Source organism: Chaetura pelagica, unplaced genomic scaffold (assembly GCF_000747805.2).
Source record: "Chaetura pelagica isolate M959 unplaced genomic scaffold, ChaPel_1.0 scaffold344, whole genome shotgun sequence".
Taxonomy (NCBI): Eukaryota; Metazoa; Chordata; class Aves; order Apodiformes; family Apodidae; genus Chaetura; species Chaetura pelagica.
Genome location: NW_009953098.1, coordinates 6,517,872 through 6,540,472, shown reverse-complemented (window position 1 = coordinate 6,540,472; position 22,601 = coordinate 6,517,872). Strand labels below are relative to the sequence as shown.

The following is a 22,601-nucleotide window of genomic DNA, read 5'->3' as shown; positions in this document are numbered from 1 at the left end:
CCTACATAGTTAGACCATAGAACATTCAATCTAAATTTTACTTGTGTAACTTCAGTTAAATTGTTATAATGTTTCATTTTTAAATATGCCTAAAATTGGAAATTAAATGTTAAGCTACATCGGAAGGAGCAAGTATAGAAGAGATTATTGAAATGCAACATAAATTTTACATTAATAGAGCAATTTCATGTGCAATTATTTTTTTGATATTCACCTCTCAAAATATATGACAGCAAAAATAACAGGAATTTAGAGATAGGCAAAAAATAATTAGGATCTTAGTAAAGTCTTTTCATATATAGAAAAATAATTTTAAAGTTAGAATGGAAAAGGAAATGGTATAAAGAATTTTACACAACATCAATAAATATATTAATAGGTAGCAAAGCCAGCACTCTGCAGTGGTAGCACCTACATCTGACTCTTAGTTTGTCATCTTAGACCCAGAACATAAATCTCATTTTAAATTGGGAATTTTTGCTATATGCTTTTTCTCTCTAGTCTTAAGCATTCAGATTTTCTGTCTTACCTGCACTGAGTCTTTTCCAGTTCTTCAGTGTCCATTTATAGTGGCTGGGCACAGTGCTCTGGGCAAAATCCTTCTGTTCTGTTAGATGCGTTCAGGCAGATATTCCTGCATGATGCTAATTTACGTGTTCCAAGCCTCAATTTTGATAAATAGCATTATGCTTTTGCATCTCTGAGAGAAAAAATTAGAGATTGGTTTGTAACTAAGCTGTAATATACCCACAGAACTTTTAAATAAACTAAACTAAGTTCTGTAAACATTTGTTGATATTTAGTTCATTAAATAATGGATTGTGAGCTAATTCATACTCAGCTAAAATATGTCTAGTTAAAAAAATAATCCAAACATGCCAATAAATAATGAATTTAGGAACTGAAAAAATTAAAATATTGTGAAAGCACTACAGGTTAGATGCAGACCTTTCAAGGTTCGTTACTTTTTAATATATTGTCTCTGATATACTTCACTTCGTAACAATACAGGCTATTGTAGTCCTGTCAGTAAATGATAAAACAGTTCAATTACCCTTCTTTCTATGTGTATCCAAAAGTATAGTAAAGTATATTTCAAAAGTGTTAGGAAAATACTTGAGCAAAGACCTGGCTTACTTCCAAAAATAATTTTTAGTCAGGTGCTAACTAGTTGATAAAGCTGCTTATTTCATTTTTGTCAGTCTATAAAACAATTTGGCTGCATATTTATGATTATGAAGGTATTTTAGCCTGACTCTTTAGGAAAATGAGTATGTGTTAATGCTGCTCTTGTCCATTGGTCTGTGTCTCCAATAACTTTTGAGCAGAATGGCAGCACTCAACCAAAATGGCAGAGTTAAGGGAAGCCTCTGAGTTAATTAACTTTCCACTTTCTGAAAAGCAGGGGCCCAGTGAAAAAGAAGGATCTGAATTCTTGTATCCTCTGAAGAAAAAAAGCAGTAGCAATAAATTCAGCAGCTGAAGAGCAGCTGTTGAGCACTGTGCCCTGTAAGTGTAGGATTCCAGCTCCATTGGACAGCTGCAGTAGAGAACCATGTATTCAGTATTGATCAAGGGTTATCCAAAAGAATGAGTCAGAACCAAAGAAGAAAGATTAGGGACAGAAGCAGAACTCCTCCCTTCAAACGTCAAAGAAAGGAGAGCAAGTTGAAATCCTTCAAACTAGCAGAATTACAAGGAAAGTTTTTCTTGTTTATAACTAGCATCGATACAACAGTTTCTCTTTTGTAGTGAGTGGAGGAAGTTTGGGCAGTGTCTCAAAATAGAAAAGCTAACCAAATTAACATTGTTAGTGAAGAATGAACGCAAAAACCCTAAAAATTTTTAAAAGGAAAACAAGTTTATGTGGAGTTTGTGGAGTAGATGAGGAGTGTGCAAGATAGAGTAAAAAAAAGCAGATCCATTACACGAGAAAGCAGCAGAATGTTGTGTAGATCTTTTCAGGAAACATCACAGTTCTAAATGTGCTCTGCTGAAATGAGGGAATTATTTAAAAATAATGAATTCTCAGGAAATAATTTAGAACTTTTCTAAACAGCCTCTTCTTTCTGGACAAAAGTGGGCTAAATACAAAAGCAGATGAGAAGGGCAATAGTGAGGACCAAGACCTTCTCTTCTGGCTTAGGTGTTCCTCAGATGAAAATCTGACTTGAAGCTAATGGTTGTAAATATAAAGCTTGAGCTGAAATAACGTTCTATAATTACATTTTTAGATGAATGGAAACTTCTACCATGTCAATGAACACACTGAAAACAAATAACACTGTATTTGCATATCACACATAGACTTTTTATGTAAAAAAAATAAAATCTGAGCACTATTAGTAACAATTAAAAATAAAACCAGGAGATTTTTTGGATAGCCTTACATTGAACAATAGCAATGAGATAAAAATTTATATCTAAGTTAATTTCTGTATCACTCTCATACATTTTGGAGACTTATCTTGTGTAATATTACTTTTTAGGTTTTTCAGTGATTTTGCATTAAGTTATTTTATGGAGCCTCTTGTTTATTCAGAGTCCTGAAGAATCATAAGTCTGCATATTCAGATGTAATGCTACTTTATATCCCAAGCAACATTGTTTGTGATATCAAAATAAAGTTAATGGGATGTAGAATTAGTTTCAAGCAAAATAGCAATAACTTTGTCAAACTAGAAAGTCTGTAAAAGCTAATTGGAAACTCAGGCTGATTCTCAGCATCATGAATTTGCAGTGCTTCACTGAAGTGGGGGTCTGATGCCAAAGACTTGTCTTTAAATCACCAAAATACTTCAGAATCTCATGTGAGGCTTTCTATGATGCCTGCAGCTGGACAAAGAGGTGACAAGTGTGATACTTTAAAAGGAATTCCCTGGGAAATCTGATGTGATAATGTATTGTGGTAAACTGCACTGGGAGATCCACAGTACCCTCCCAACCAGAAATACTTTATGGTTCACCAAGCAGAACTATTCTTTCATATGGAACAAACTAAACAGTGCAGATAAAAGGGGGGAAAGTAAGTTAAAAGATGCTTTGCCATATAGATTATACAGTTTATTTCCATTTAGCTAAGGAAGCAGTCTCCTTGGTTGCATGGCATTTACTGCATAGCTTTCTGTGTACCTTGTAGAGTCTGTGTGTTCTGGATAAGATCAGCAATTTTCTAGCAGGTCAGTGACACAACTATTATAATGCCTTGTCATGGAAATTATACGATGTATAATAATCCTGCAAATTTTCTGTAGAGTGGATTTAAGATAGATACCACTAAGTAAGGGGATGTAATTGGTCAAATACTTGAGGATGCTGGACATTGAATATTATGTCCAAAATCTGGGTAGCATTCAATTCTAAAATAGCAGGATACAGGATTTACTGAGATTAATTATTATATGAAAGTGCCTTAGCAGATTATTTCAGAGCTCTGGACTGTTGACTCCAGTGATTTAATTTACTGAGGTCTCCAATTTTCTAATATGCTTAGAAATGCTTTTCTGGTGTATGCAAACTAATATTACAGCGTAAACCTTAATGCAACTGCAAGAATACTGCCTTGATAAAAGATCAATGAAATTAAAAGGATTAAGCCTGGGCCAAATCCATGACAGCTTTGCTTGCCACAGCATAGAAAAGCTTATGTGGAGCACTAAGCAGCCTTGTTTCTCCAGTTGGGTTAGATTATGACTGTCACTGAATAAAAAGAGCTCTTTTCCCATCAGCTGTTCAAGGAGGGTACCCACCACACATATCTTTCACTCCATCTCCTTGATGGCCTGGTCTGGTGGCTGTGAGCTTCTTGCCCTTTATCTGCCTTTAGTTGTCATAAAACCTTTTAGCTGACTATCCAGATCATTAGTGCTTCAGGTCATCTTTAAGAGGGTCTTTTCCCAGGTCTCGTGTCAAATGCAGTAACAGAGTCATAGAAATATGTTAGCTTTGTTTGGAGAAGGATGTTTCTTAAGTGGTAGGAATTACTCAAGTTATCTTCTCTCTTAATTGAAAGTGCAAAACTAATTCTTATACTGTATCTATTTCTTTATCTGATGTTCTTAAACGAGAATTTATACCTCATGAAATCAGTTGGTATCTGTGGTGCAATTCATTGTCCATTTGATTTATTTGTCTTTTACCCTCTTCCCAAAAAAAAAAAAAAGATAAATTTAAAAAGTGTGACATAATATTATATTTTTTTCCTTTTTTCTTTTTTAATTTTTGTTGAACTACTGAACTACAGTGCTGGGGCATGTGTGTCTGTATCTGATATTCTCCATTTCAGTAGAGTGTTATATTTTAAATTATTTCTGATGTTGCAACAACATTTTGCAGGCAACTGGGTTAACAACATGAAAAAGCACAATTCTTTAATCCAAATAGCTATTACATCATACTCATGCTCTCTTGACCTTTTTGAAATAACCTTCTGTGGGTTTCTTGGCTTTCTCTTTGTTGTTTCAGATATGCCAGGTAGCCCACACAACCAGTTCACCTTCAGACCCCTCCCGCCACCGCCTCCCCCACCACACGCATGTACCTGCGCCAGAAAACCTCCTCCAACAGCTGATTCTCTCCAGAGAAGATCGATGACCACCCGCAGCCAGCCCAGTCCTGCTGCCCCAACTCCCCCCACCAGTACACAGGATTCGGTACATCTCCATAACAGCTGGGTCTTGAACAGCAACATCCCACTGGAAACCAGGTACAGACCAACTCCCTGTACACAACATATCTCAAATGTTAGGGAAAAAAAAAGAAAAATTGGGAGGAGGCCTGGTGTTGACATGAGATGGTGATGGAGAATTACAAGTTTGTCGTTCAGGGTATGCCAGTGCATTTTAATTTGAGGCCATTATAATTGTAATGTTGTGTAGCCATCTGATGCCTTATTTGCTTGATTCATCTAGATCGCTAATGCTCATAGTAGCACATGTTTTGCAAAGTGTTGGAAGACAATGATTTCCTTAAGGTTTGTAGATTGCAAAGGTATTTTAGAGCTGTATGCAGTTAGCATTTGCAATTGTGAACTTGTCTCACCATCCCACATTCTCCCTGGGCCGTTTTGTAATTAGCAAATACAAGTTTTGTTTAATCAGTGTACTCTGGCACTTCTGGAGTCAGTGTACAGGCTTCAGCATTCCTGTGGATAAGAAAAGATTTGAAATAATAGTAAAATAACACTTTCCTTAATATTTGTTTAAACACTTTATTGCATATATACACAAATAATATAGTTTGATAATAATTTGGTAATGGAGAAATTATATATGTCCAAGATGGGTGTTGAGCATGGACAGTTTTAACCCCAGAACCTGGGGGAGGGAGATTTCATCCTCAGGGTCATTCACAATTCACACAAATATTTGAAAGGAAACAGATTCTGTATCCAGCAAACCTGAGATCCCATTCCCAAAGTTCTGCCTGCAGAGATACAGGCACAGGTTCCTCTGATTTTTTGGCCATAAAAAAGCATTTTTGTTCCTGATAAACCTTTGGTAATTGGGATGGCTTTTAACTACAGCTGACTTTGCTGACTTGGTGCTTCAAAGGAGCCTTTTATTTTCTACAGCCTTTTCACTGGGAACGGAGCACCAAGAAGTTTTGACTAGGGTTTCCTTTGGGGTTTGACATTCCAAAACATAGAACCATAGAAGGTGCTTAACTGTGAAAGCTGTGTTTGGTGAAACACAGACAGATGTCTGACATCCATCTAATCTGATCCAAAGAATGTTAGGTAATATGCATAGAAATATTTTATTTTTCATACACATATGTCCAAGGGCCAGCTATGACAGTTATCACTGAAACCTCAATCTATTATTTTATAAGAATATTGTTTTTATTATATAGTTTAATTTTAGTATATATCTTTAAGCACCTAAGTGCTGCTAATCAAGTGTCACATAAAGTTTTTCCTCTCCAAAAGGCTGTTGAGATTAAAGATGATTCATTTTGAAATCAAACTTCCCTTGTATGTCTTAAGCACAAATCACAAACAGAATCAAGGAGGATGGAACTTTTCTCCAAAAGTGAACACAAACAAAACATTAGTTCGTAACAGAGCTGAAAGCTTCTGTTTACATAATCTTTATAAAGACAAATCTCTGTCATTTCTGGTGTAACAAGCTTACATATTCTGTACTTTCCACTGCATATAAGGCAGATCCCTGAATGTTTTGCACCCATTTTAGGTACCTTCTCATTTTCTTGAATTAACACTTAGGTAGATCTTGTTTAGCCTTTCTGAATCCCTATTCACTATTTTCTCTTCAGACATCCTTGGGGAAAATGCTTTGTAATTTTTAGTCTGCTTTGAGTTCAGTTCCAATTTTCTGTTATTTATTTTTGCAAATTTGAAACTTCTAGTGTAATACCTAGATATGTAGTTATACATATAACTACATATAATATAAATATATCATATAAATATATCTATAACTACATATATAACTACATATATATAATAGGATACTGATGAAAAGAATGCCCAGTGGATTAGGAATTAAGACTGGAAAATACTATGTGCTAACACACTAGTCTGGATATTTTGCACATTTCTGCCTTCAGTAGTTGTTTCAGCTGATTTCATGCACCCTCTGGTAGCTTCCTGCAGCCTTTCCTGAAGCTGGCTGAAAGGCTAAATAACCTGAAAGTAGAATCTGCGAGACCGTTTGCGAGATCTATCTGCAGTTTATGTGCAGACAAGTGGATATAGCAGGGAAACATTGTAATAAAAAACATTTGTGATTACCACTTCCCAGAATTCTACAGTACACAACACAGCCTCAGAGAAAAAACAGGCTTGAAGCCTTTTTTTTCTTTAACAGGGAATGATGCATCTAGAATTGAACAAACACTTTAGCCTAATATGTGGAGTCTCTTGTTTTCCTTCTTCATTGATGTTTAGCTGCTCATTAAAAATAATCTTACAAAATAATGGGAAACGTGTCAATGTCAACTGTACTTTTGTGATAAATCTGTAATAGTACAAAATCTACCTAGTATGTATATACATGATATGTATAAGCAGATTTTTTTAAATATATAATTTGGAACATTTACAATAAAAAAAAATCTTAGACAGTAACATATTCCCCACTGTAATAACTAGGCAAAAATCAGAATGCAAATGTTCAGCTTTTCTATCTGACTGTATCTGCTGTTAATCCAGAAGCAGCACATGTGTACGTGGTTTATCTACAGCCACTTAGTATTTAGAGAATTTTCAGACAGGAAAACTAAAAGTGTGACTGTAAATCCTATTCACTCTTGACAGTCAGAAATGGAACAAGTCTGCTCATAATGAGAATGTGTCATATTTAAGTAAAAGAAAATTCTGTAGTTCTAAAAATGTTTAGCATACTTTAATTAGATATGTATTCTTAGTTAAAACTTGAAAACCTAGACAAGAGTGGACAAGACTGCAGTAAAGACAAATTCTGAGCTACATGTGTTATTGCCAAGGCTGGTTCTCTGACTCCAGGAGTTATTCTGATTATAGGCAACTCAGATAAGAATTAGGAACACTTTAAAACTTTAGAGAGCATGTCATAGACTAGATATTGGTGAAGAAACTGGAGAAGAGCTGTACCTGTAGGAGGTGTAACAGCTCAGACTGCTGGCTGACTGTGCTGCAGCCTGCAGTGCTGTAATGTGCCTGTCAATGCAAATGCAGGCTCCATCGGTATGCGTGTGCACAGTGTTGAAAGCAAGTTATTAAAATGACTTATGAACATGCAGTAATTTCATTGTCACACAGAAAAATAATTCGTGAGTATTGCCAGAAAAAGATCTCTAAGGATGCCTCATACCACATAAAAACACAGGAAACATTGATTCCCTTTTTTAGGATAATGTTGTTGGGCTCTTACATAAATTGATTTTTTCTTCTCCCCCACAATAAAGTACTTGTAACCTATTGCCTATTCCCTTCCTTTCCACTAAAATAATTGTTTTTTTCAGGTTTCATAGATACTTTGCTCTAATGTTTCAAATCTTATGATTTACAGTGTACTACATTGTCATTATCTCTGACAGCCCCATCTGAACATAACTTACTTCTTTTTATGGAGTATATATTCAATCCTGACTATTCAAAAGAGAGTTTTTCATATTCTCCCTGCCCTATTAGTTGACTCACTATTTCTTTCAATATCTTGGGGTTTTGTGTTTTGTTTTTTGTTTGCTTTGTTTTGTTTCTGGTGTTCACTATTTATCTTCCAATTTCAGTCAAATTCCCAAATAAGGAGAAAATAAGTGATGTTAAACAGGAATTCTTACCTGACAGTATTTCTGATAGTCCCTATAGTCTGATACAGTTCCCTTATGGTTAAACCGTTGGACAGCATTAGGATTTTTAGGTTTTCTATCTAAATATCAAAACTTACCTAATTTTGGTTTTGTTTCAAAGCGAGGGTTTTTTTAGTCCTGATTTACACTTCAGCATTTTACGTATTTGCTTGTTCCTTCCTTTTTTAAAATCAAATTTCTTTCTATTTCCTGTAACCCATTTAGCAGTGTTGGCAGTAAGGTTAATGCTGTGCTGAATGGACTGAAATCTCCCTTCACTGCACTGGCAATGAGCCAAGTACTGTGGAAAAAGACAGCTTAATTGAAGCAATCTTATCACCATGGTAATACCTCCTCTAAGGGGACACTGAGGTACCAGACCATGAACCTGCAATTCAATTATCATTAATTTATATAAACTTTGAAGTGCTAGAATCATAGGAGAAGTATTTGGGGTTCAAGGCAGTTATGATTTTGAGATGCTATTCAGCAATATTTCAGAGCCCTAAAGTTTGATTGTGGCTCTAAAAACTTAAACCTGGGAGTTTTCGAGTCCAAGAAGTTTATTCAACTCCTCATGTGGATAGACTAATTCCTTTCTGTGTTGTAGAGTTATTTAAGGTACATATTCAAGACTATCTGGATTTCTGTTTTCCTAAAAATTTCATCTTGTTTATAATCCTTTTTAGTGTAGGGGACATCTTGGCAACCATCACTTATCAAGAGCTTTATTCAGTAATGTGGTTTTCCTTTTTTTTTTTTAATCAAGCTTGTAATTACTTGTGCTCTTTAACAAGTACATTGATAGAGCCTTTCAAACCCCAGCAACCTGTACTCACTCACTCACTTTCTGCTTAAGCTGGTGGTGTGCTAAAAGCAGAAATAGCTAAAGAAAAACACATACATAAATGCACACACAGTTCAGTGTGAGCTCTTGGAGGGTTTGTCGTTTCTCCTTTGTCTCTTCATTTGAGCATCTTCTGCATATTTCCCCCAGTGGAGAGATACAGAATGCACTTTTGTGCCTTTTTTTTTCTCCTGTTCAAGGTTTCCATAGCAAAGAGAATGGCTTCTACAGCTTCCAAGGGACTCAGGTGCTGATGATCATAAACCACCAAGCAGGGAGACAAATACTGTTTCAGCTCTGCATTTGATTAGGAACTTTTTTGCAGATGGAGCCTTCATTTATGATCTATCCTTCAAGTCATGTTGGTCAATATTTGCTATTAGGACATTTCACTTGTATTTTGTCATTTTCTACCTAATTAAACCATAAATCTAGCCTATAGAGAGGGTGTATTAAAAACAGACATGTGGCAAGGGTTTTAAAGTCAGTCCAAGCCCCATGTGTTTTCACTGCCTAGAAGTTCCTAAAAATATTCAAGTCTTCTGAATGACAAAAGATAAATTGAAAACCAGATGACCGTGAACTTAAAATAAAAGGTGTAAATATGACCTTAAGTTTCTTAATGCAAGAATGAAAACATCTTTTATGGAAACAAAAGTATAAACGTTTGTCAGCTACAGTGAAGTACAATTTTCATCTTAACACCAATGGCACTTCAGAGCCTTCTTTGGAATAATTTGAGATCCAGTCAGTAAGGACAATAAAGTAATTTAAATTGTTCATACATTCTACTGTATTTTTTCTTTGGGAAAAGCTGTGTGTTGCCTTCCCTGGAACAGTGGGATAGCATACATGTGAAGGGGGTTTTTTTATTACTTTTTGGAGTCTTAATACAATAACTTGAACAATCATGATGCAGATACTTCATCATTTTGAATAATGGATTCATATATAAAGTCATAAATAAAAGTAAAGATAGGTTATTTTATGGCCACCAGTAAACCAGCAACTTGTTAGCTTTCTACAGAACATGGTGTTTCCATTTACAAAACCAGAAACGGACTGAATATAAATTTTGAAAGAGAAAGATAATTATAGGTTAATATAAGAAGTCTAGGCTGGCTTGGGAAACAGACATTGAGTGTATGATGAAAGGGTCAGAGATAAGAAAAATACATCTGTATGTGTGATGTTGTTGCCCAGAAATGTGTATCCATCTCCTGGACAGCTGCTTCTAGGAAATCTGTAATGGAAGGCTATAGATAGGCTTCAGATAGGTAATGTGATACACCTGTTGTCAAGTAAGATGTGTGCTGTTTGTCTCAGCAGCTGTACAGCTTGGCTCTAGACTGTGCATGTGAATGGAGTACTTGGATGTAGACGCAAATGCGAGGAACAAAAGTCAGTTAGAATATGCATCAATACCCACAGGAGGAAATTCATGGCAAAGAGAACTGTGGGGCAACTACTTTAGCTATCTCGTTTCTTTCTTTAAGCCATGCTTCTAACCACAGAATATAAGCAACAAAATTACAGTATTGATATGTTTATCCTTCTTGCTTCATGGTTCCAAAGTACTCAGCAAATACTACATACTCTTCTTCATATAGTCTTTGTAAATATTATTGTAAGTACTATTTTTCTTATTTTTCCAGATTAAAAAATTAAAATTTATTTTTTTAAAAATAGAGCAAAACATTATTACCCTTCTTGCTTTTATATCCCACAAATCTGAGTGCATCGATAAGTTTTAGTCATCTGTTGTTTGACTTGTAGTGCTAAAGAAAAATCTTGAGCCACAGAAAATCACTTTTGAAAACTACTAGACTGATACCCAGTGACACTGCTACATTAAAATAATAAAACCCATATTGATCTATACAAGAGTAATTTATGTCCCCAGTGTAGGAGTTTTGATCTTTTTTTTTTTTCTTTAAATAGCAGTGAAACCAGAAGACAGTTGTGTTTTGGACAACTGTTCCACTTTAGAAACTGTTCCTGATTGGTTTTGGCACTGTCCTATATTTATAAAATTATTGTCCCAGATTTCTGCCAGAGACTTGAAAGTTTAGTCACCTGGTTAACAGGCTTAGGTTGCCTACAGCAAGAGCAGATAAGTGAGTCACCATCATGTCACTTGTTGTTCTGTACTGAAGGGAAAGTAAAGGATACAGATTGTTTTTGCATCCTTTCACATCTAGGGTCACAGGGCTCAGTTCTCCAACACAGTGTAAGGTAAACATGAGTGTATAAATGAAAGCAATTCTATGTGAATGATTCAAATGGCAAGTCCAGCTCAAAGAAGAAATGTTAAGAAAGCAGTTCTATTCCCTAAGACAAATCTCTAGGGGGTTTCAAATTTATTTCAATTATACATGTAAAAATAGAATGATGAAATAAATTAGATAAATAGTTTTCATGGTTTTTCATGGTTTTCTCACCCATGAGCCACCATGCGCCACATTGCGTGGCTACCAGAGGGGCCTAGAGAGGACAAAGGGCTGAGTTCAGAAACAGGATCTCACTGGGGGTTTTAGCTAGTTTTGTTGGTTTATGGGGGTGGTGGGAATTTAGGGTCTTGGTGTGTGTCCCCCAGTTTTTATGAGTCTGATAGAATCTTTTTCTTCCTGTCTGCTTTGCTTGAGAGGATGCAAATTTCAAACATTTGAGGTTTGTAGAGAGGAACAAATGGACAGATAGGCAAACAGACATTGTGATTACCTTAAGAAAGAGGGAATGTTTTCCAACTGCCTCTATTATATGTGAAACTATTACTGACCCTTTCATATTTATTTATGTATTGGAATTATCAGTGTAATAATATTAAGTGACTTCTGTTTCACAAGCAGTGGCCTTACAGATTGTGTCCTGTATTTCTTTTTTTAAGAAAATGGTATCATCTTCCTTATGGATGTTTTGGATGTTTTTGTGAACATTTAGAATTTCCCCACTTGGAACTAGTGTTTTATCGATCAGTTTTATAAATTCTCTGATTTCTCAGCTTCAAAAAAAAAAAAAAAGTAAAACCCACAACCCTAAGCTGCTCTCTTAGATTGAATATTACAGCACACATCAGGCTACAGTCACATCTAAACTTTTGAACTGCAGTTTTTATTATTTTGCTCTTTCATGAGAGAGCCTGATATGTAGAATGGATAGTAACAGTTTAGTATGTCCTCATGTCCTTTGGGATGAGTCATGCACTCAGACGGATGAGGAGTTGGCTGAGTTTAATGAGAACATAGTCATAGTCTAGCTTTGGACATTTGTCTTGGTGCCACCAGTGTTTTTTCTAGTTCTATAGAAATGTCTTTGGATATGCAATATACACTCCCAAAAATGGAAGGCATGAGCAATTGTGATTTTTAACATTTTCTTGACATTATTTCACTGGTGGCTCAGTTCTAGTGTAGCGTTGCCTCAAATCTCGATTTTATTACAAGTTAGAGTTATGTAAATTCTCTGTGTGAATGGAGTAATCTCCCTGAAAGGGTGGGAGCTGAATACAGCTTCTGTGCACTCTTCTGCTATTAAAGAAATCCCTCTGCACACTAGTATTTTACCATCTGGCTATGAGGCCACATTTCTAAATCCCTGTGCAAGAGAATGAAATTATTCCTGGCTATTGATTGCAAGGCTGTTAGAGCCTCAATAATAGCTTTCAGTTCAGCATTTCCTTCCCTTTACCTTGGATATCTTTGAGCTGTGCACCATAAAGGACAATCTATATTGCCAATATCAGACCATTTTGCTCTGATTTCCAAAATATTTAAATGAGGTATTATCAAATACATAGGTTATCATCATTATATCTGGAAAATGTAAAGCACATAAAGAACTTTTGACTGTATATGTTATTTGTGTACATATATGTGTATGTATATTTGTATACATACTCTGTATATGTATATGCTTATATATAATAACACATTTCTTGTTTTATTTGGTGATCCTGCTTCCTTCAATATCAGTAGGAGTTTTGCCATTACCTTCTTTCCTACTGAAAGTCTAAGTAATTTGTATCTTATTAATTGCTGACTGAAAAGTAAGGCTCCATCTACCTACAAAAGTCTTCACATGTGACAACAGAGCATTGAAGCCAAAATACCCAACTGTATTCTCATGGCCTGATATGAAGGAAGCAGACTGATACAGTCCTGCAGACACTTATGCTACTTTGTTTGAAATTTGTTAGAATTTTTGAACTAAATTATAGTTACAGACAACATTACCATGTTACCATACATAGAGAGCATTTTCATCTATGTAATGTATTTATCTATAAGCATGAAGGTCAGTGGGAAATAAAACTAGAATGTGTTGTCTGATGTAATGGCAGGATGCTGTGCTCAGTCAGATTGACTTGTCCCTTTTTCGTCTGCCTGCCATTCACTTGGGCAGTCAGTATGAAGCAGGAATAACTATTTCTCAACAGAGGCAACAAAATATTCCATTTTTGTGGTTTGTCAAAACCACAGTGTGTAGGAACTGTGATGTGTAATGCAAGCTAACCGGGATTCTCATTTACCTTCTTTTTTATGTAACTGCCTGAATAAAAGGCCCTTTAAAAGAGAAAACTGCTCTGTAATACCTTTTTATTTTCTAGAATCTGGCATTTTGAGAACTGTAACCTTTCTTTTAAAATCCTATAATGGAAATACATCATATCGTACTCCTTATACCATTTTAGCAATTACCTTTTCAGGAAAATGTATTTACAATATTCCTGAAGTCAAATGTCACAGTATAATCCTGTTTCACAGTCTTGAGTGTTTGATCCTGTGTACATCCCGTTGTGAATCCATCAAAGAAATTGTACCAGCAAGGATTTACTGATCTATATATGTATTAAAAATTTTATCATGTGCCTTGCTAGAAGTGTAAAGGTAAATTTGACAATGGAAAGATTTTGGACCATTGGCCAGTTAACTTCAGCTCTGAAGCATGTCTGTGTCTTTTGGCTTGCAGGCATCAATCATAGTACCACGTGATTCTTAATGCAGGATCCTCCTTCCATTCTGGCAGAAACAACTGAGGGTAATTTGCACCCCCAGCACAAGTGACATGGTGGTGCTTGCCTGGAGTCTGCAGAGCACTTGCACAGAGTGACAGAGGAACAGAGACGTGGGGAACTCAACAGAAAGACTGCAGAGATTTAGGCTAAAACAATATTCTAGTGGCAGCCCAAATGGCCAAGGCCGCCCTCGTTCTTCCAAGCTATGTCATATCGGAGCCCCTTCGCTGGCTTTCTCAGTTCAGACCTCATGGCTTGAGACAAAGTTGGTGTTTCCAAAAGATTGTGGTCAGTAGGGTCAGCCTCGAATGTATCCTTTTTTGCAACAATTTATGTGTGTTGCACAGTAAGTTATTGTTTAAAATAAAATCTCCTTTCACAAATTCTCTTAGAGAGCACTTCCTAGTCCTGAAAATCATCCATCTTCCTGTAGACAATGGCTTGATATTTCTGCTGCAGAGCCTGTTCTGCAAGGCACATTCTTGTACCTTATTTTTTGTGCTAATGTAAGTCTTTGCTATTTTTTCTTGAAGGCAATCAGTCCTCCAAAGTATGCTGAAATAGGTCTCCAAATGAATTCTTTCTTAGTATGTTTGAGAATCACCACAGTAGGCAAAAGCATTTGGAGAAAAACTGCTATCAGTATAGCTCAATTAAGAATACTAAAGAAATTGTACTTACCTATACTGTAACTACAGTCCTTCAAAATGGTTCCTATATTCTGGAGAGAATCCATAGTAAAAAAAAAAATATTCAGAGTGGTAGTGGCTTTTGCACTTTTTTGTACTCTTGATGAGATAAACCCCATTGTGTGTTTGTGGACGAAGTGGGTGCTGCTGCCAACAATTTCCATGTCTCAGGCACTCCCGTGTGACAAGGCACACAGGGGCTGCTCTTCTGGGAGGACCCCCAGGTGTTGTACTGAGAAACCACCTTTCCTAAGCATTATTCTGAACCACAGGGATGACAGTTTAGAATTCATTTATGTTATATTGTTTCACTAAAAAATTGCTGGAAATCTTGCAGCGTGTTGAAAGATTTCCAGTACAGAGAGTATTCGAATACACATTTTCCTGCCTTTAATATTTTCTGTGGCTATGTGCAGTATTTATCATACAGTGCTTGTACAATTCCTTTCACTTCTTAAATCGCAAAGTGGTTTTTACAGCATGGTTCTTTGTCTTCTTTTCGTAGGCATTTCCTATTTAAACACGGATCTGGGTCTTCAGCTATCTTCAGCGCAGCCAGTCAGAACTATCCTTTAACATCCAATACTGTTTACTCTCCACCTCCTAGGCCTCTTCCTAGAAGCACCTTTTCTAGACCTACCTTCACTTTCCACAAACCTTACAGGTGTTGCAACTGGAAGTGCACTGCTCTGAGCGCCACGGCTATCACGGTCACGCTGGCGTTGTTGCTAGCCTATGTTATCGGTAAGCCTCGCTTTGCTTTCCTCTGCTGGATTGTTCTTTACCTTTTCTGTCCTGCTGGCTTTTACACTAATTCAAAGCATGTTTTACTAATAATTTTTGCCATTGGGTGCTTTGTAAATTCTGGCAAGCAAAATGCTAGGTTGGCCAGAGGTTGAACAGGACATCAAATTCTCATTAACTTTCTACTCTGTTAACCTTAATAGTGCCTAACAGAGAAGGAAATATTATTGAAGATGACATGTTTATACTAGCAGAGGGCTCCTAATGTTTTTAATTGCTGTGATATTTTTCTTGAATTAAGCATTTGATTATCATAGTAAGCCTTACAATATTGTTGCTCTTAAAGAACTGTTTGGAAAAGACTGATAACTCATAATTGTATTTTGCCTTGCTATCTTTATTGAATTTCTTCAGTCTGGTAACAATTCACATCTTTTTTTTTTTCCCCTCTTACTTCTTATATCATTGGCTAGACTGACAACTACCTCTAAAAATGCATAGTATTTTTACACCATGTTTTCTAAGATATATTTTGCTGCCCCTTTATTGAATTTATGTTTCAGAAAAATGTTATGTAGACTGAAGCACATTTACATAATTTCAAACTCATCTTTCTAAGTACCTAACTTTGCAATTTTGTTATCATGGTAGATTGGCATGATTTATCAGAGTAGGTAGGAATGCCTTCCTTCCTTTGGGAGCTAGATATAGGGGAGGCAGCCTTGGAGTCAGTGTGATTACAATTGTGTGTGGGAGAGCAAATCTTTGTGTCTTACTACTTGAGCTTTTGGCTGAACATTAATTGTTGCATTCTTTTTTCAATCTGAATGGAAAATATTACAAAACATTTATTATGTAGAATCTTAGACTGAGACTGTGGCTTCTGTAAGAATAGGGAAATCAGTCTTTGCTTGTGTGACATGTTTTCTCACAAACTTTTGGTTTGTTGGTTTAGTTGCCAGTTGCAGGTGGGCAGGAGACAGAGTATCTCCAACATCTCATAGCTTGAATGGGAATAACTCTGGGTTGGGTTTGCCTGAAAGAGTGGTTTGTACTTGGCAAAACTTGTCTAGAGATGCAAGTACAGACACCTCCAAACCAATAAGTGGCCACTGATTTTCTGTGTTCTCTGAATAAATGTCTCACTGGTGAAAATTACTTCAATTTCAGTAATTCTTGTTTTGTTTTCCACTGTTCTTTTTTTTGTCCCATAATGACAAAAGTTCTGGTTACTGCCAGTGAGATGCTCATTGAGAGGGATTTTTTCTAACATCCTCATCTAATGCAGATGGGAAAGCAGATTTGATCATTTCTGGTGTATGATTATTTGAAAGCACCTGAGGATCTAGTAAGCTACATTAATTGCAAATTTAGGTAACAGCTGGTGAGCATATGCCCTCAGTTAGGACTGGCTGTATAATTTTTGCAGCCTCATCTGTTTGCTACATATATATCCCACCCACACCATTTTGATTTTGTTTGGATGAAGTACTGTCTGTTACTTCCCTGCTTAGATTGCAGTCTGCCACTAAAATTTCTTGACTTTCTAAGAGATGTACTGCTGCATGTCATCAGCCTGAGGAGGCTGAGAGCACTTCATGTCACTATGAATTAGAAACGTCTACAAGAATTTCTGGTAGACCTTCCTATGTTGCTCTTAACCTGGTAACATAAAGGTGTTACATGTTTTCTTCAGTTTGACAGAGCTAAGTAAATGAAGGTGTCTTTGTATTTTATAAATTACCAGTATTTTCAGTTATGTTTTTATAGCAAAATACAAATCTCTGAACCAGGAATTCTAGTTCAGAATTTTTTCCAAGATGCCACTATTTGCTCTTGTTTGCCCCAGAAATCTTTCAGCTGCATAAGCTTTCCTGCAGATTCAGGTAGTATTAGTTAGTTTCTTCCACATTAATATTCATGCTGCTCATTTCTGGTTGAATGAATATTTAAATAAGTTCATGGTCTCTTTTTATGAATCAGGTACCATAGTTCTTTCCCTTTAATTAGGAATGAATAATAGCATATAAACTATTGTCAAAGTTCACTTGCACTGTAGGCTTTCATATTTGCGTATTATTTCTCATCAAACGTTTAAATGTGCATGCTTTAAATAAGAGTAGTTGAATATACAAAATCAGACTATGTAACATTCGGAAGTTAAAATTCACCCCAACCACCCTGGCCACAGGTATTTTCTCTTTGCTCACCAGGATTCAAGTCCCACAGTCCTCACTCCAGGCAGGTCTCCTTCAAGTGAGAGGGAGTTAGGTCTGAACAGTGGCTTTAGGTTTGGGCCACTATTGCAAAACAAAACTCATTTTAGTTTCAGGATCAAACTTAACCTGGGATCAGCTCAGTGGGTGTTACTGGAAGAATAAGGGAGCCTTTGTAAAGGCAAAATTATTTTCATTATTGTATTTTATGGCATAGTTTGCACTAACTTATAATGAACTGCAACTTCAGGCCAAATGTAGATCAAAATTTAACATTAAGGTTTTTCTTCCCTTTATGTAACAACTTAAATGTGCTTTCTCGGATACCTTGTAGTGCTGTTAGATGCATGAGCTAAAAGTTACTGTAAAAATAGGCCCAAATCTCAGCCTCAAGCCAGAACAGTCCCAAAGTTTTGGAAACTCAAGGCTTATTCCAGATCAAAAATTTGCAAATGGCTTTTATGTTTGTAACAAACTGGGACCTGTGCCAGAGTGCTCTAAACTGTGATTCCTTTTCAATCAAAAGGTAAAGCAGCAAAATGATGTTTTTGTTCCTTTATTTTTCAGTCTTTCCCTATTATCAGTGAGACTCAATAGAGAAGATTTTATTTGAGAACACATTCTTATTCTGTATTTTCTCTGCTTCAAACTACTAGTTAGTTAGAAAAATAGTTTTTCTTCATGTTTCCATTTTTGGCCTGTAATCAGCATGTTTATTATTTGGTCCTTCCTGAAATATATTTGTTTATTATATGGACAGTAAGAAAATTATAGAACCCTGTAAATGCTGAATTATTGAAAACCTTCAGTCATAATATTTAGTTTATCAAGTAAAATACATTTTTGCTTCAACAGGAGTAATTTCAGTGAATAGGTTCTAAAGTCATAGTGGTTACTCAAAAAAAAATTCATTTCATAAAATGGATGTTTGGTCTCCATGCTGTAAACTTATTGAATTATTTTCTGCAGAATAAAGGCATACGTACTTTTATTTTCCTTCTGTACTTTCGTGTATGTTGAGAACTGCAGTGCATTCATGGCAGTCTGGGGAGCAATTGCTTGAATTTGCTCATGAACAGGGCAGTAAGTAAGTGGGTGACTGGAACCCCCCCAAGGAGGTGATGTCGGTGCATGTCTTTGGCACATCCTGGGCTGCAGCAGAATCACTGGCCCTTCCTGGGAGCCTGGACAGTGCTGTGGGAAGTGGGAAAATGTTAGTGGAGTGAAAGGCTGATGAGGGAAAACAAGGTATCTGCTCTTCTGACAGCAACATGCGCTGGGCAAAATCTGCCTGCTAGCAGCCCCTGTGTCTGGAGGCCATCCAAGCTGTGTGTGTCAATGGTTTATGCAAATGAATGCTCAAATTAGAAAAACAAAACAAAACAGAGGGACAGTTATTGAAATCCACTTACCTTCAAGTTTTTCTGGTTTTGATTGTAAAACAGAAACAGTTAAATCCCTGGCTATGTGTTGAAGTGTGTTTCTCTGGCATGAGATGTTTAAAGGACTGAGCAGGATCTATGTCACCAGTGCAGCTTCAGATACTCCTTGCAAAAGGGCAGTATGGAAAAGAAAATTGAAAATTCTGTACTACTTTTAAAATATTTTGTTTTATCTGGTCAGATGAAGATTAGCGGACCTTGTGAACATTCTGATGTCCAAAAGTTTATAATGTGGATTCCAAATTATCACATGAAAGACAAGAATGTATCTGTTTGATTGAATGCAGTCAATAGTTGCTTCTCTCTGCTCATCTACCAGTCTGTGTTGCTATGAAGGGTGTAAAATAGGCTACAGCTGTGGAATGGTATAGTAAATATTCTCTTATTTTAATCTCATTGTAATAGAAGACTAAGAAGCCATCAGCAATTAAAAAAGAAATTTGACCAAAAATGTAAGAGTAAACAACACAAGTACAAGAGATAGAGTAAGAAATAAAATAAATTTTCTGTAATTTTTCAGCACCACACCATTTTCTTTAAGTACAATACAATGTTCGATGCTCATCTAGTCAAGTTATTTTTAGCTCATTAGTAAGTAGGATTTTTCTTCCATGATACTTTACCATTTTATCAGCAGCTGATTTGGACTTGCAAATCACTGGTCCTATTGATCAAAGGTGCTGAACTCCTACGGTTCATATTGATTTCAGCAGGTTTTTTAAATGTTCAGTGCCTCTGAAAATTGCATCCCATGTTCTTAGATTTAACCATCCCTGACTACCAAATGGCTATTTTATACCCAAATGAATTCTCAAGTATGAATATTAAGTTGTCCCTGTCCTTCATGATATTATCACTATTTATGAGCATGCACTGGAGATGGGTGTTGGGTCTTAAATTATATTCATAAAGAGGGTGAGGAAATTAAAACCTCTCTGCTGTCTGCCATTGTGACCTGTCATTTCTCACGCTGTGCACAAGGTAGAGGGGTGATGATTTCAACATTAGGAAAGGCCAGACCAAATTTTAATGATATATGTATCTCGGTGCATAAATTTATCATATTGGGTACATAGCTATATGCAATAAAAATTGTAAGAAAAATAGAAATCCTTAACTCTGAGAACTAGAAATTATGCAGAGAAGTCTCAAGGGGAAAAATGCTGGGTTTACACTGACGAATATCATGGTAGAATAAACACTGCTAAATGTTTCAGGTGTACATAAAAGCTGGGGTGGTGCAGATGTGCAATTCTTGAACTGTTGGTGAGCCTCACTGAGAGTCTTCACTGAGACACAAACATCAGGGGTTCACAGCTGGACGTCATGGAAATCTGTTCTTTCTGAGCCAGGGTCTTGCTGATGAACTTGGTATTGTCACAAATCTTTGAGTACACTGAGGAGAGAGCATGAAGCCAGGCTAGCCATTATACATCCCAGTAAGAGGATTGCAGGAGAGGAGGGCATATATCTATTCTCAGGTATAAAAATAGGCTAGGTATAAAGAGAAGACTGCTTGAGAAACAGGAGAATTCTTGAGAGTTAAGATGACTTAAAAAAAATATATTAAAAAATCCTTATTCTGTGAAAGGTCATATGTGGTCCAAAATAGCTTATCACTTCAGTAAGGATTTGGAAAAAAAAACCAAAAACAAAGATTCGTAAGACTGAATCAAATATTGTCAGTCTCAAATTTTTAGTTTGATTGGAGCTGAATGACATACCATTTTGTTTACAGAATGAACTTACAGAAGAACACCTGCTCTGTAGCTCAGGACCAGAACTTTGATTCTGACTCTTATTTGTATTTGGGTATTTTTACACTGCTTCACCCTTACAGTGCTCAACTGGAAGTGAGGCACTGGTGCACCCATGGCTTCATGCCACAGTGAAATCCAGTTTTATAAGTAGAACCTGCTGGCAGTTAGAGAAAATAAATACTTCTCTGGCACTTTGTCAGAGCTGGTGCAGAAAGAATAGTCAGCTGCTTATATACATTCTACTACAGCTCTTCGAAAGTCTAGGCTTCAAGGGGGTGATCTGCTGAGATTTTGTAAAATAACTGAAAACAGCAGAGAAAGCTAAACAGAAGCCTTTAGTGGAGGTCAGCAATTTGGAGAGACTTCACATTTATAGGATTTTTGTCCTCTGAAGTTTGTCTTCCAGGTTGATAAGTACTTATTGCACAGGACTTTTTTGACATCTCCTCACTACTGAGAGTCTGTTTTGCACTGAAGCCAAGCCTCTTATTCATATTCTGCCAAATGTGTAGCACAAGACTTGACAAGCTGTGCTTACACAGAAGGTAGATAAGAATAAATTAAATTAGATCATTGGCTTCATAGCAGATGGTGGGTTAATCCAGTTTACAAAATGAGTTCTGAAAAAAATGCTTATATATTTGTGAATATTTACTCAAGTACACTGCAGAATTGCAAGGACTGAGTTAGTTTATCTGGAAGTGTCAGTTTGTTTTAATGTTTTAAATGTGAAACAAAATAGGCAATCTGGCCATCTACTTCACAGGTAAAGATCCAACCTTTTATTCCAAGCAGGGCCCAACTGGTTTCACTTGCAGCACTAATGTGAAGCAACCAAAAACATGCCACTGGATAGAGAAAACTCCTTAGGCAGCAAAAAGTCACACTAGCTTTTCATCTTTGTTTCATGAAGGAAATTTATGTGAAGAGTAGAAGATCCATGCCTTTTAATTTCTATTTTCTTTCTGTGAGAGCTCTGCTTTATACCTAATAATTACTTTTACTGAAAAAGCATAATAAATTAGCCAAGAAAAGCTCTATACTATGAGTAGAACTTTCTTCATTTGAGAGAGGGGTCATTTAAAGTTAACCTGAGCATCCTGGCCAGGGCAAGGTGACTGAGGAAGAATCTTAGTTTCACCATAATCCTTTGCCATCCTCTAGTCTCTTCAGATCCTCAATATTCAGCATCTGCCATAACATCCACAGTGCATGTTGTCAAAAAGTATGTGTCCACTTTGGTCCTTCAATTTTAGCTGAAACTTTGAATTAAACAGTGCTATCTAATGAAATATAAATACAATATAGGTATGGTGCCGTCCATCCCATAAGCTCTATCTCCAAACAATATGTAAAGAGGGTCAAATTTTGCCTTCAAATATATTTTTCTGCCTCCGGATCACCCCAATGAAAGCAATGTACAACTCTGCTCATGGCAGAATACAACTGATAAATAACACAAAGCACAGTAATGATAGAGGAGGGAATATACTGGAGGCTCAAGCAAGCCAAGAAATAATATCTTTTCAGATGAGCTGTGCAGTAGGAATGGAAGAACCGAGGAAACAGAGAAATCAAGTTGGAAGTTCAGGAATGC

At 36.3% G+C, this 22,601-nt stretch overlaps 1 protein-coding gene across 1 annotated transcript in view; it reads left to right on the top strand.

Annotated features, from left to right (window-relative positions):
- TENM1 (teneurin transmembrane protein 1) overlaps window positions 1-22,601 on the top strand; it is a 227,434-nt gene that overhangs the window by 71,095 nt on the left and 133,738 nt on the right. Inside the window, 3 exon segments of the mRNA XM_009997127.1 lie at window positions 1,326-1,356; window positions 4,474-4,705; window positions 15,348-15,586. Coding sequence (XP_009995429.1) covers window positions 1,326-1,356; window positions 4,474-4,705; window positions 15,348-15,586 — 502 coding nt within the window.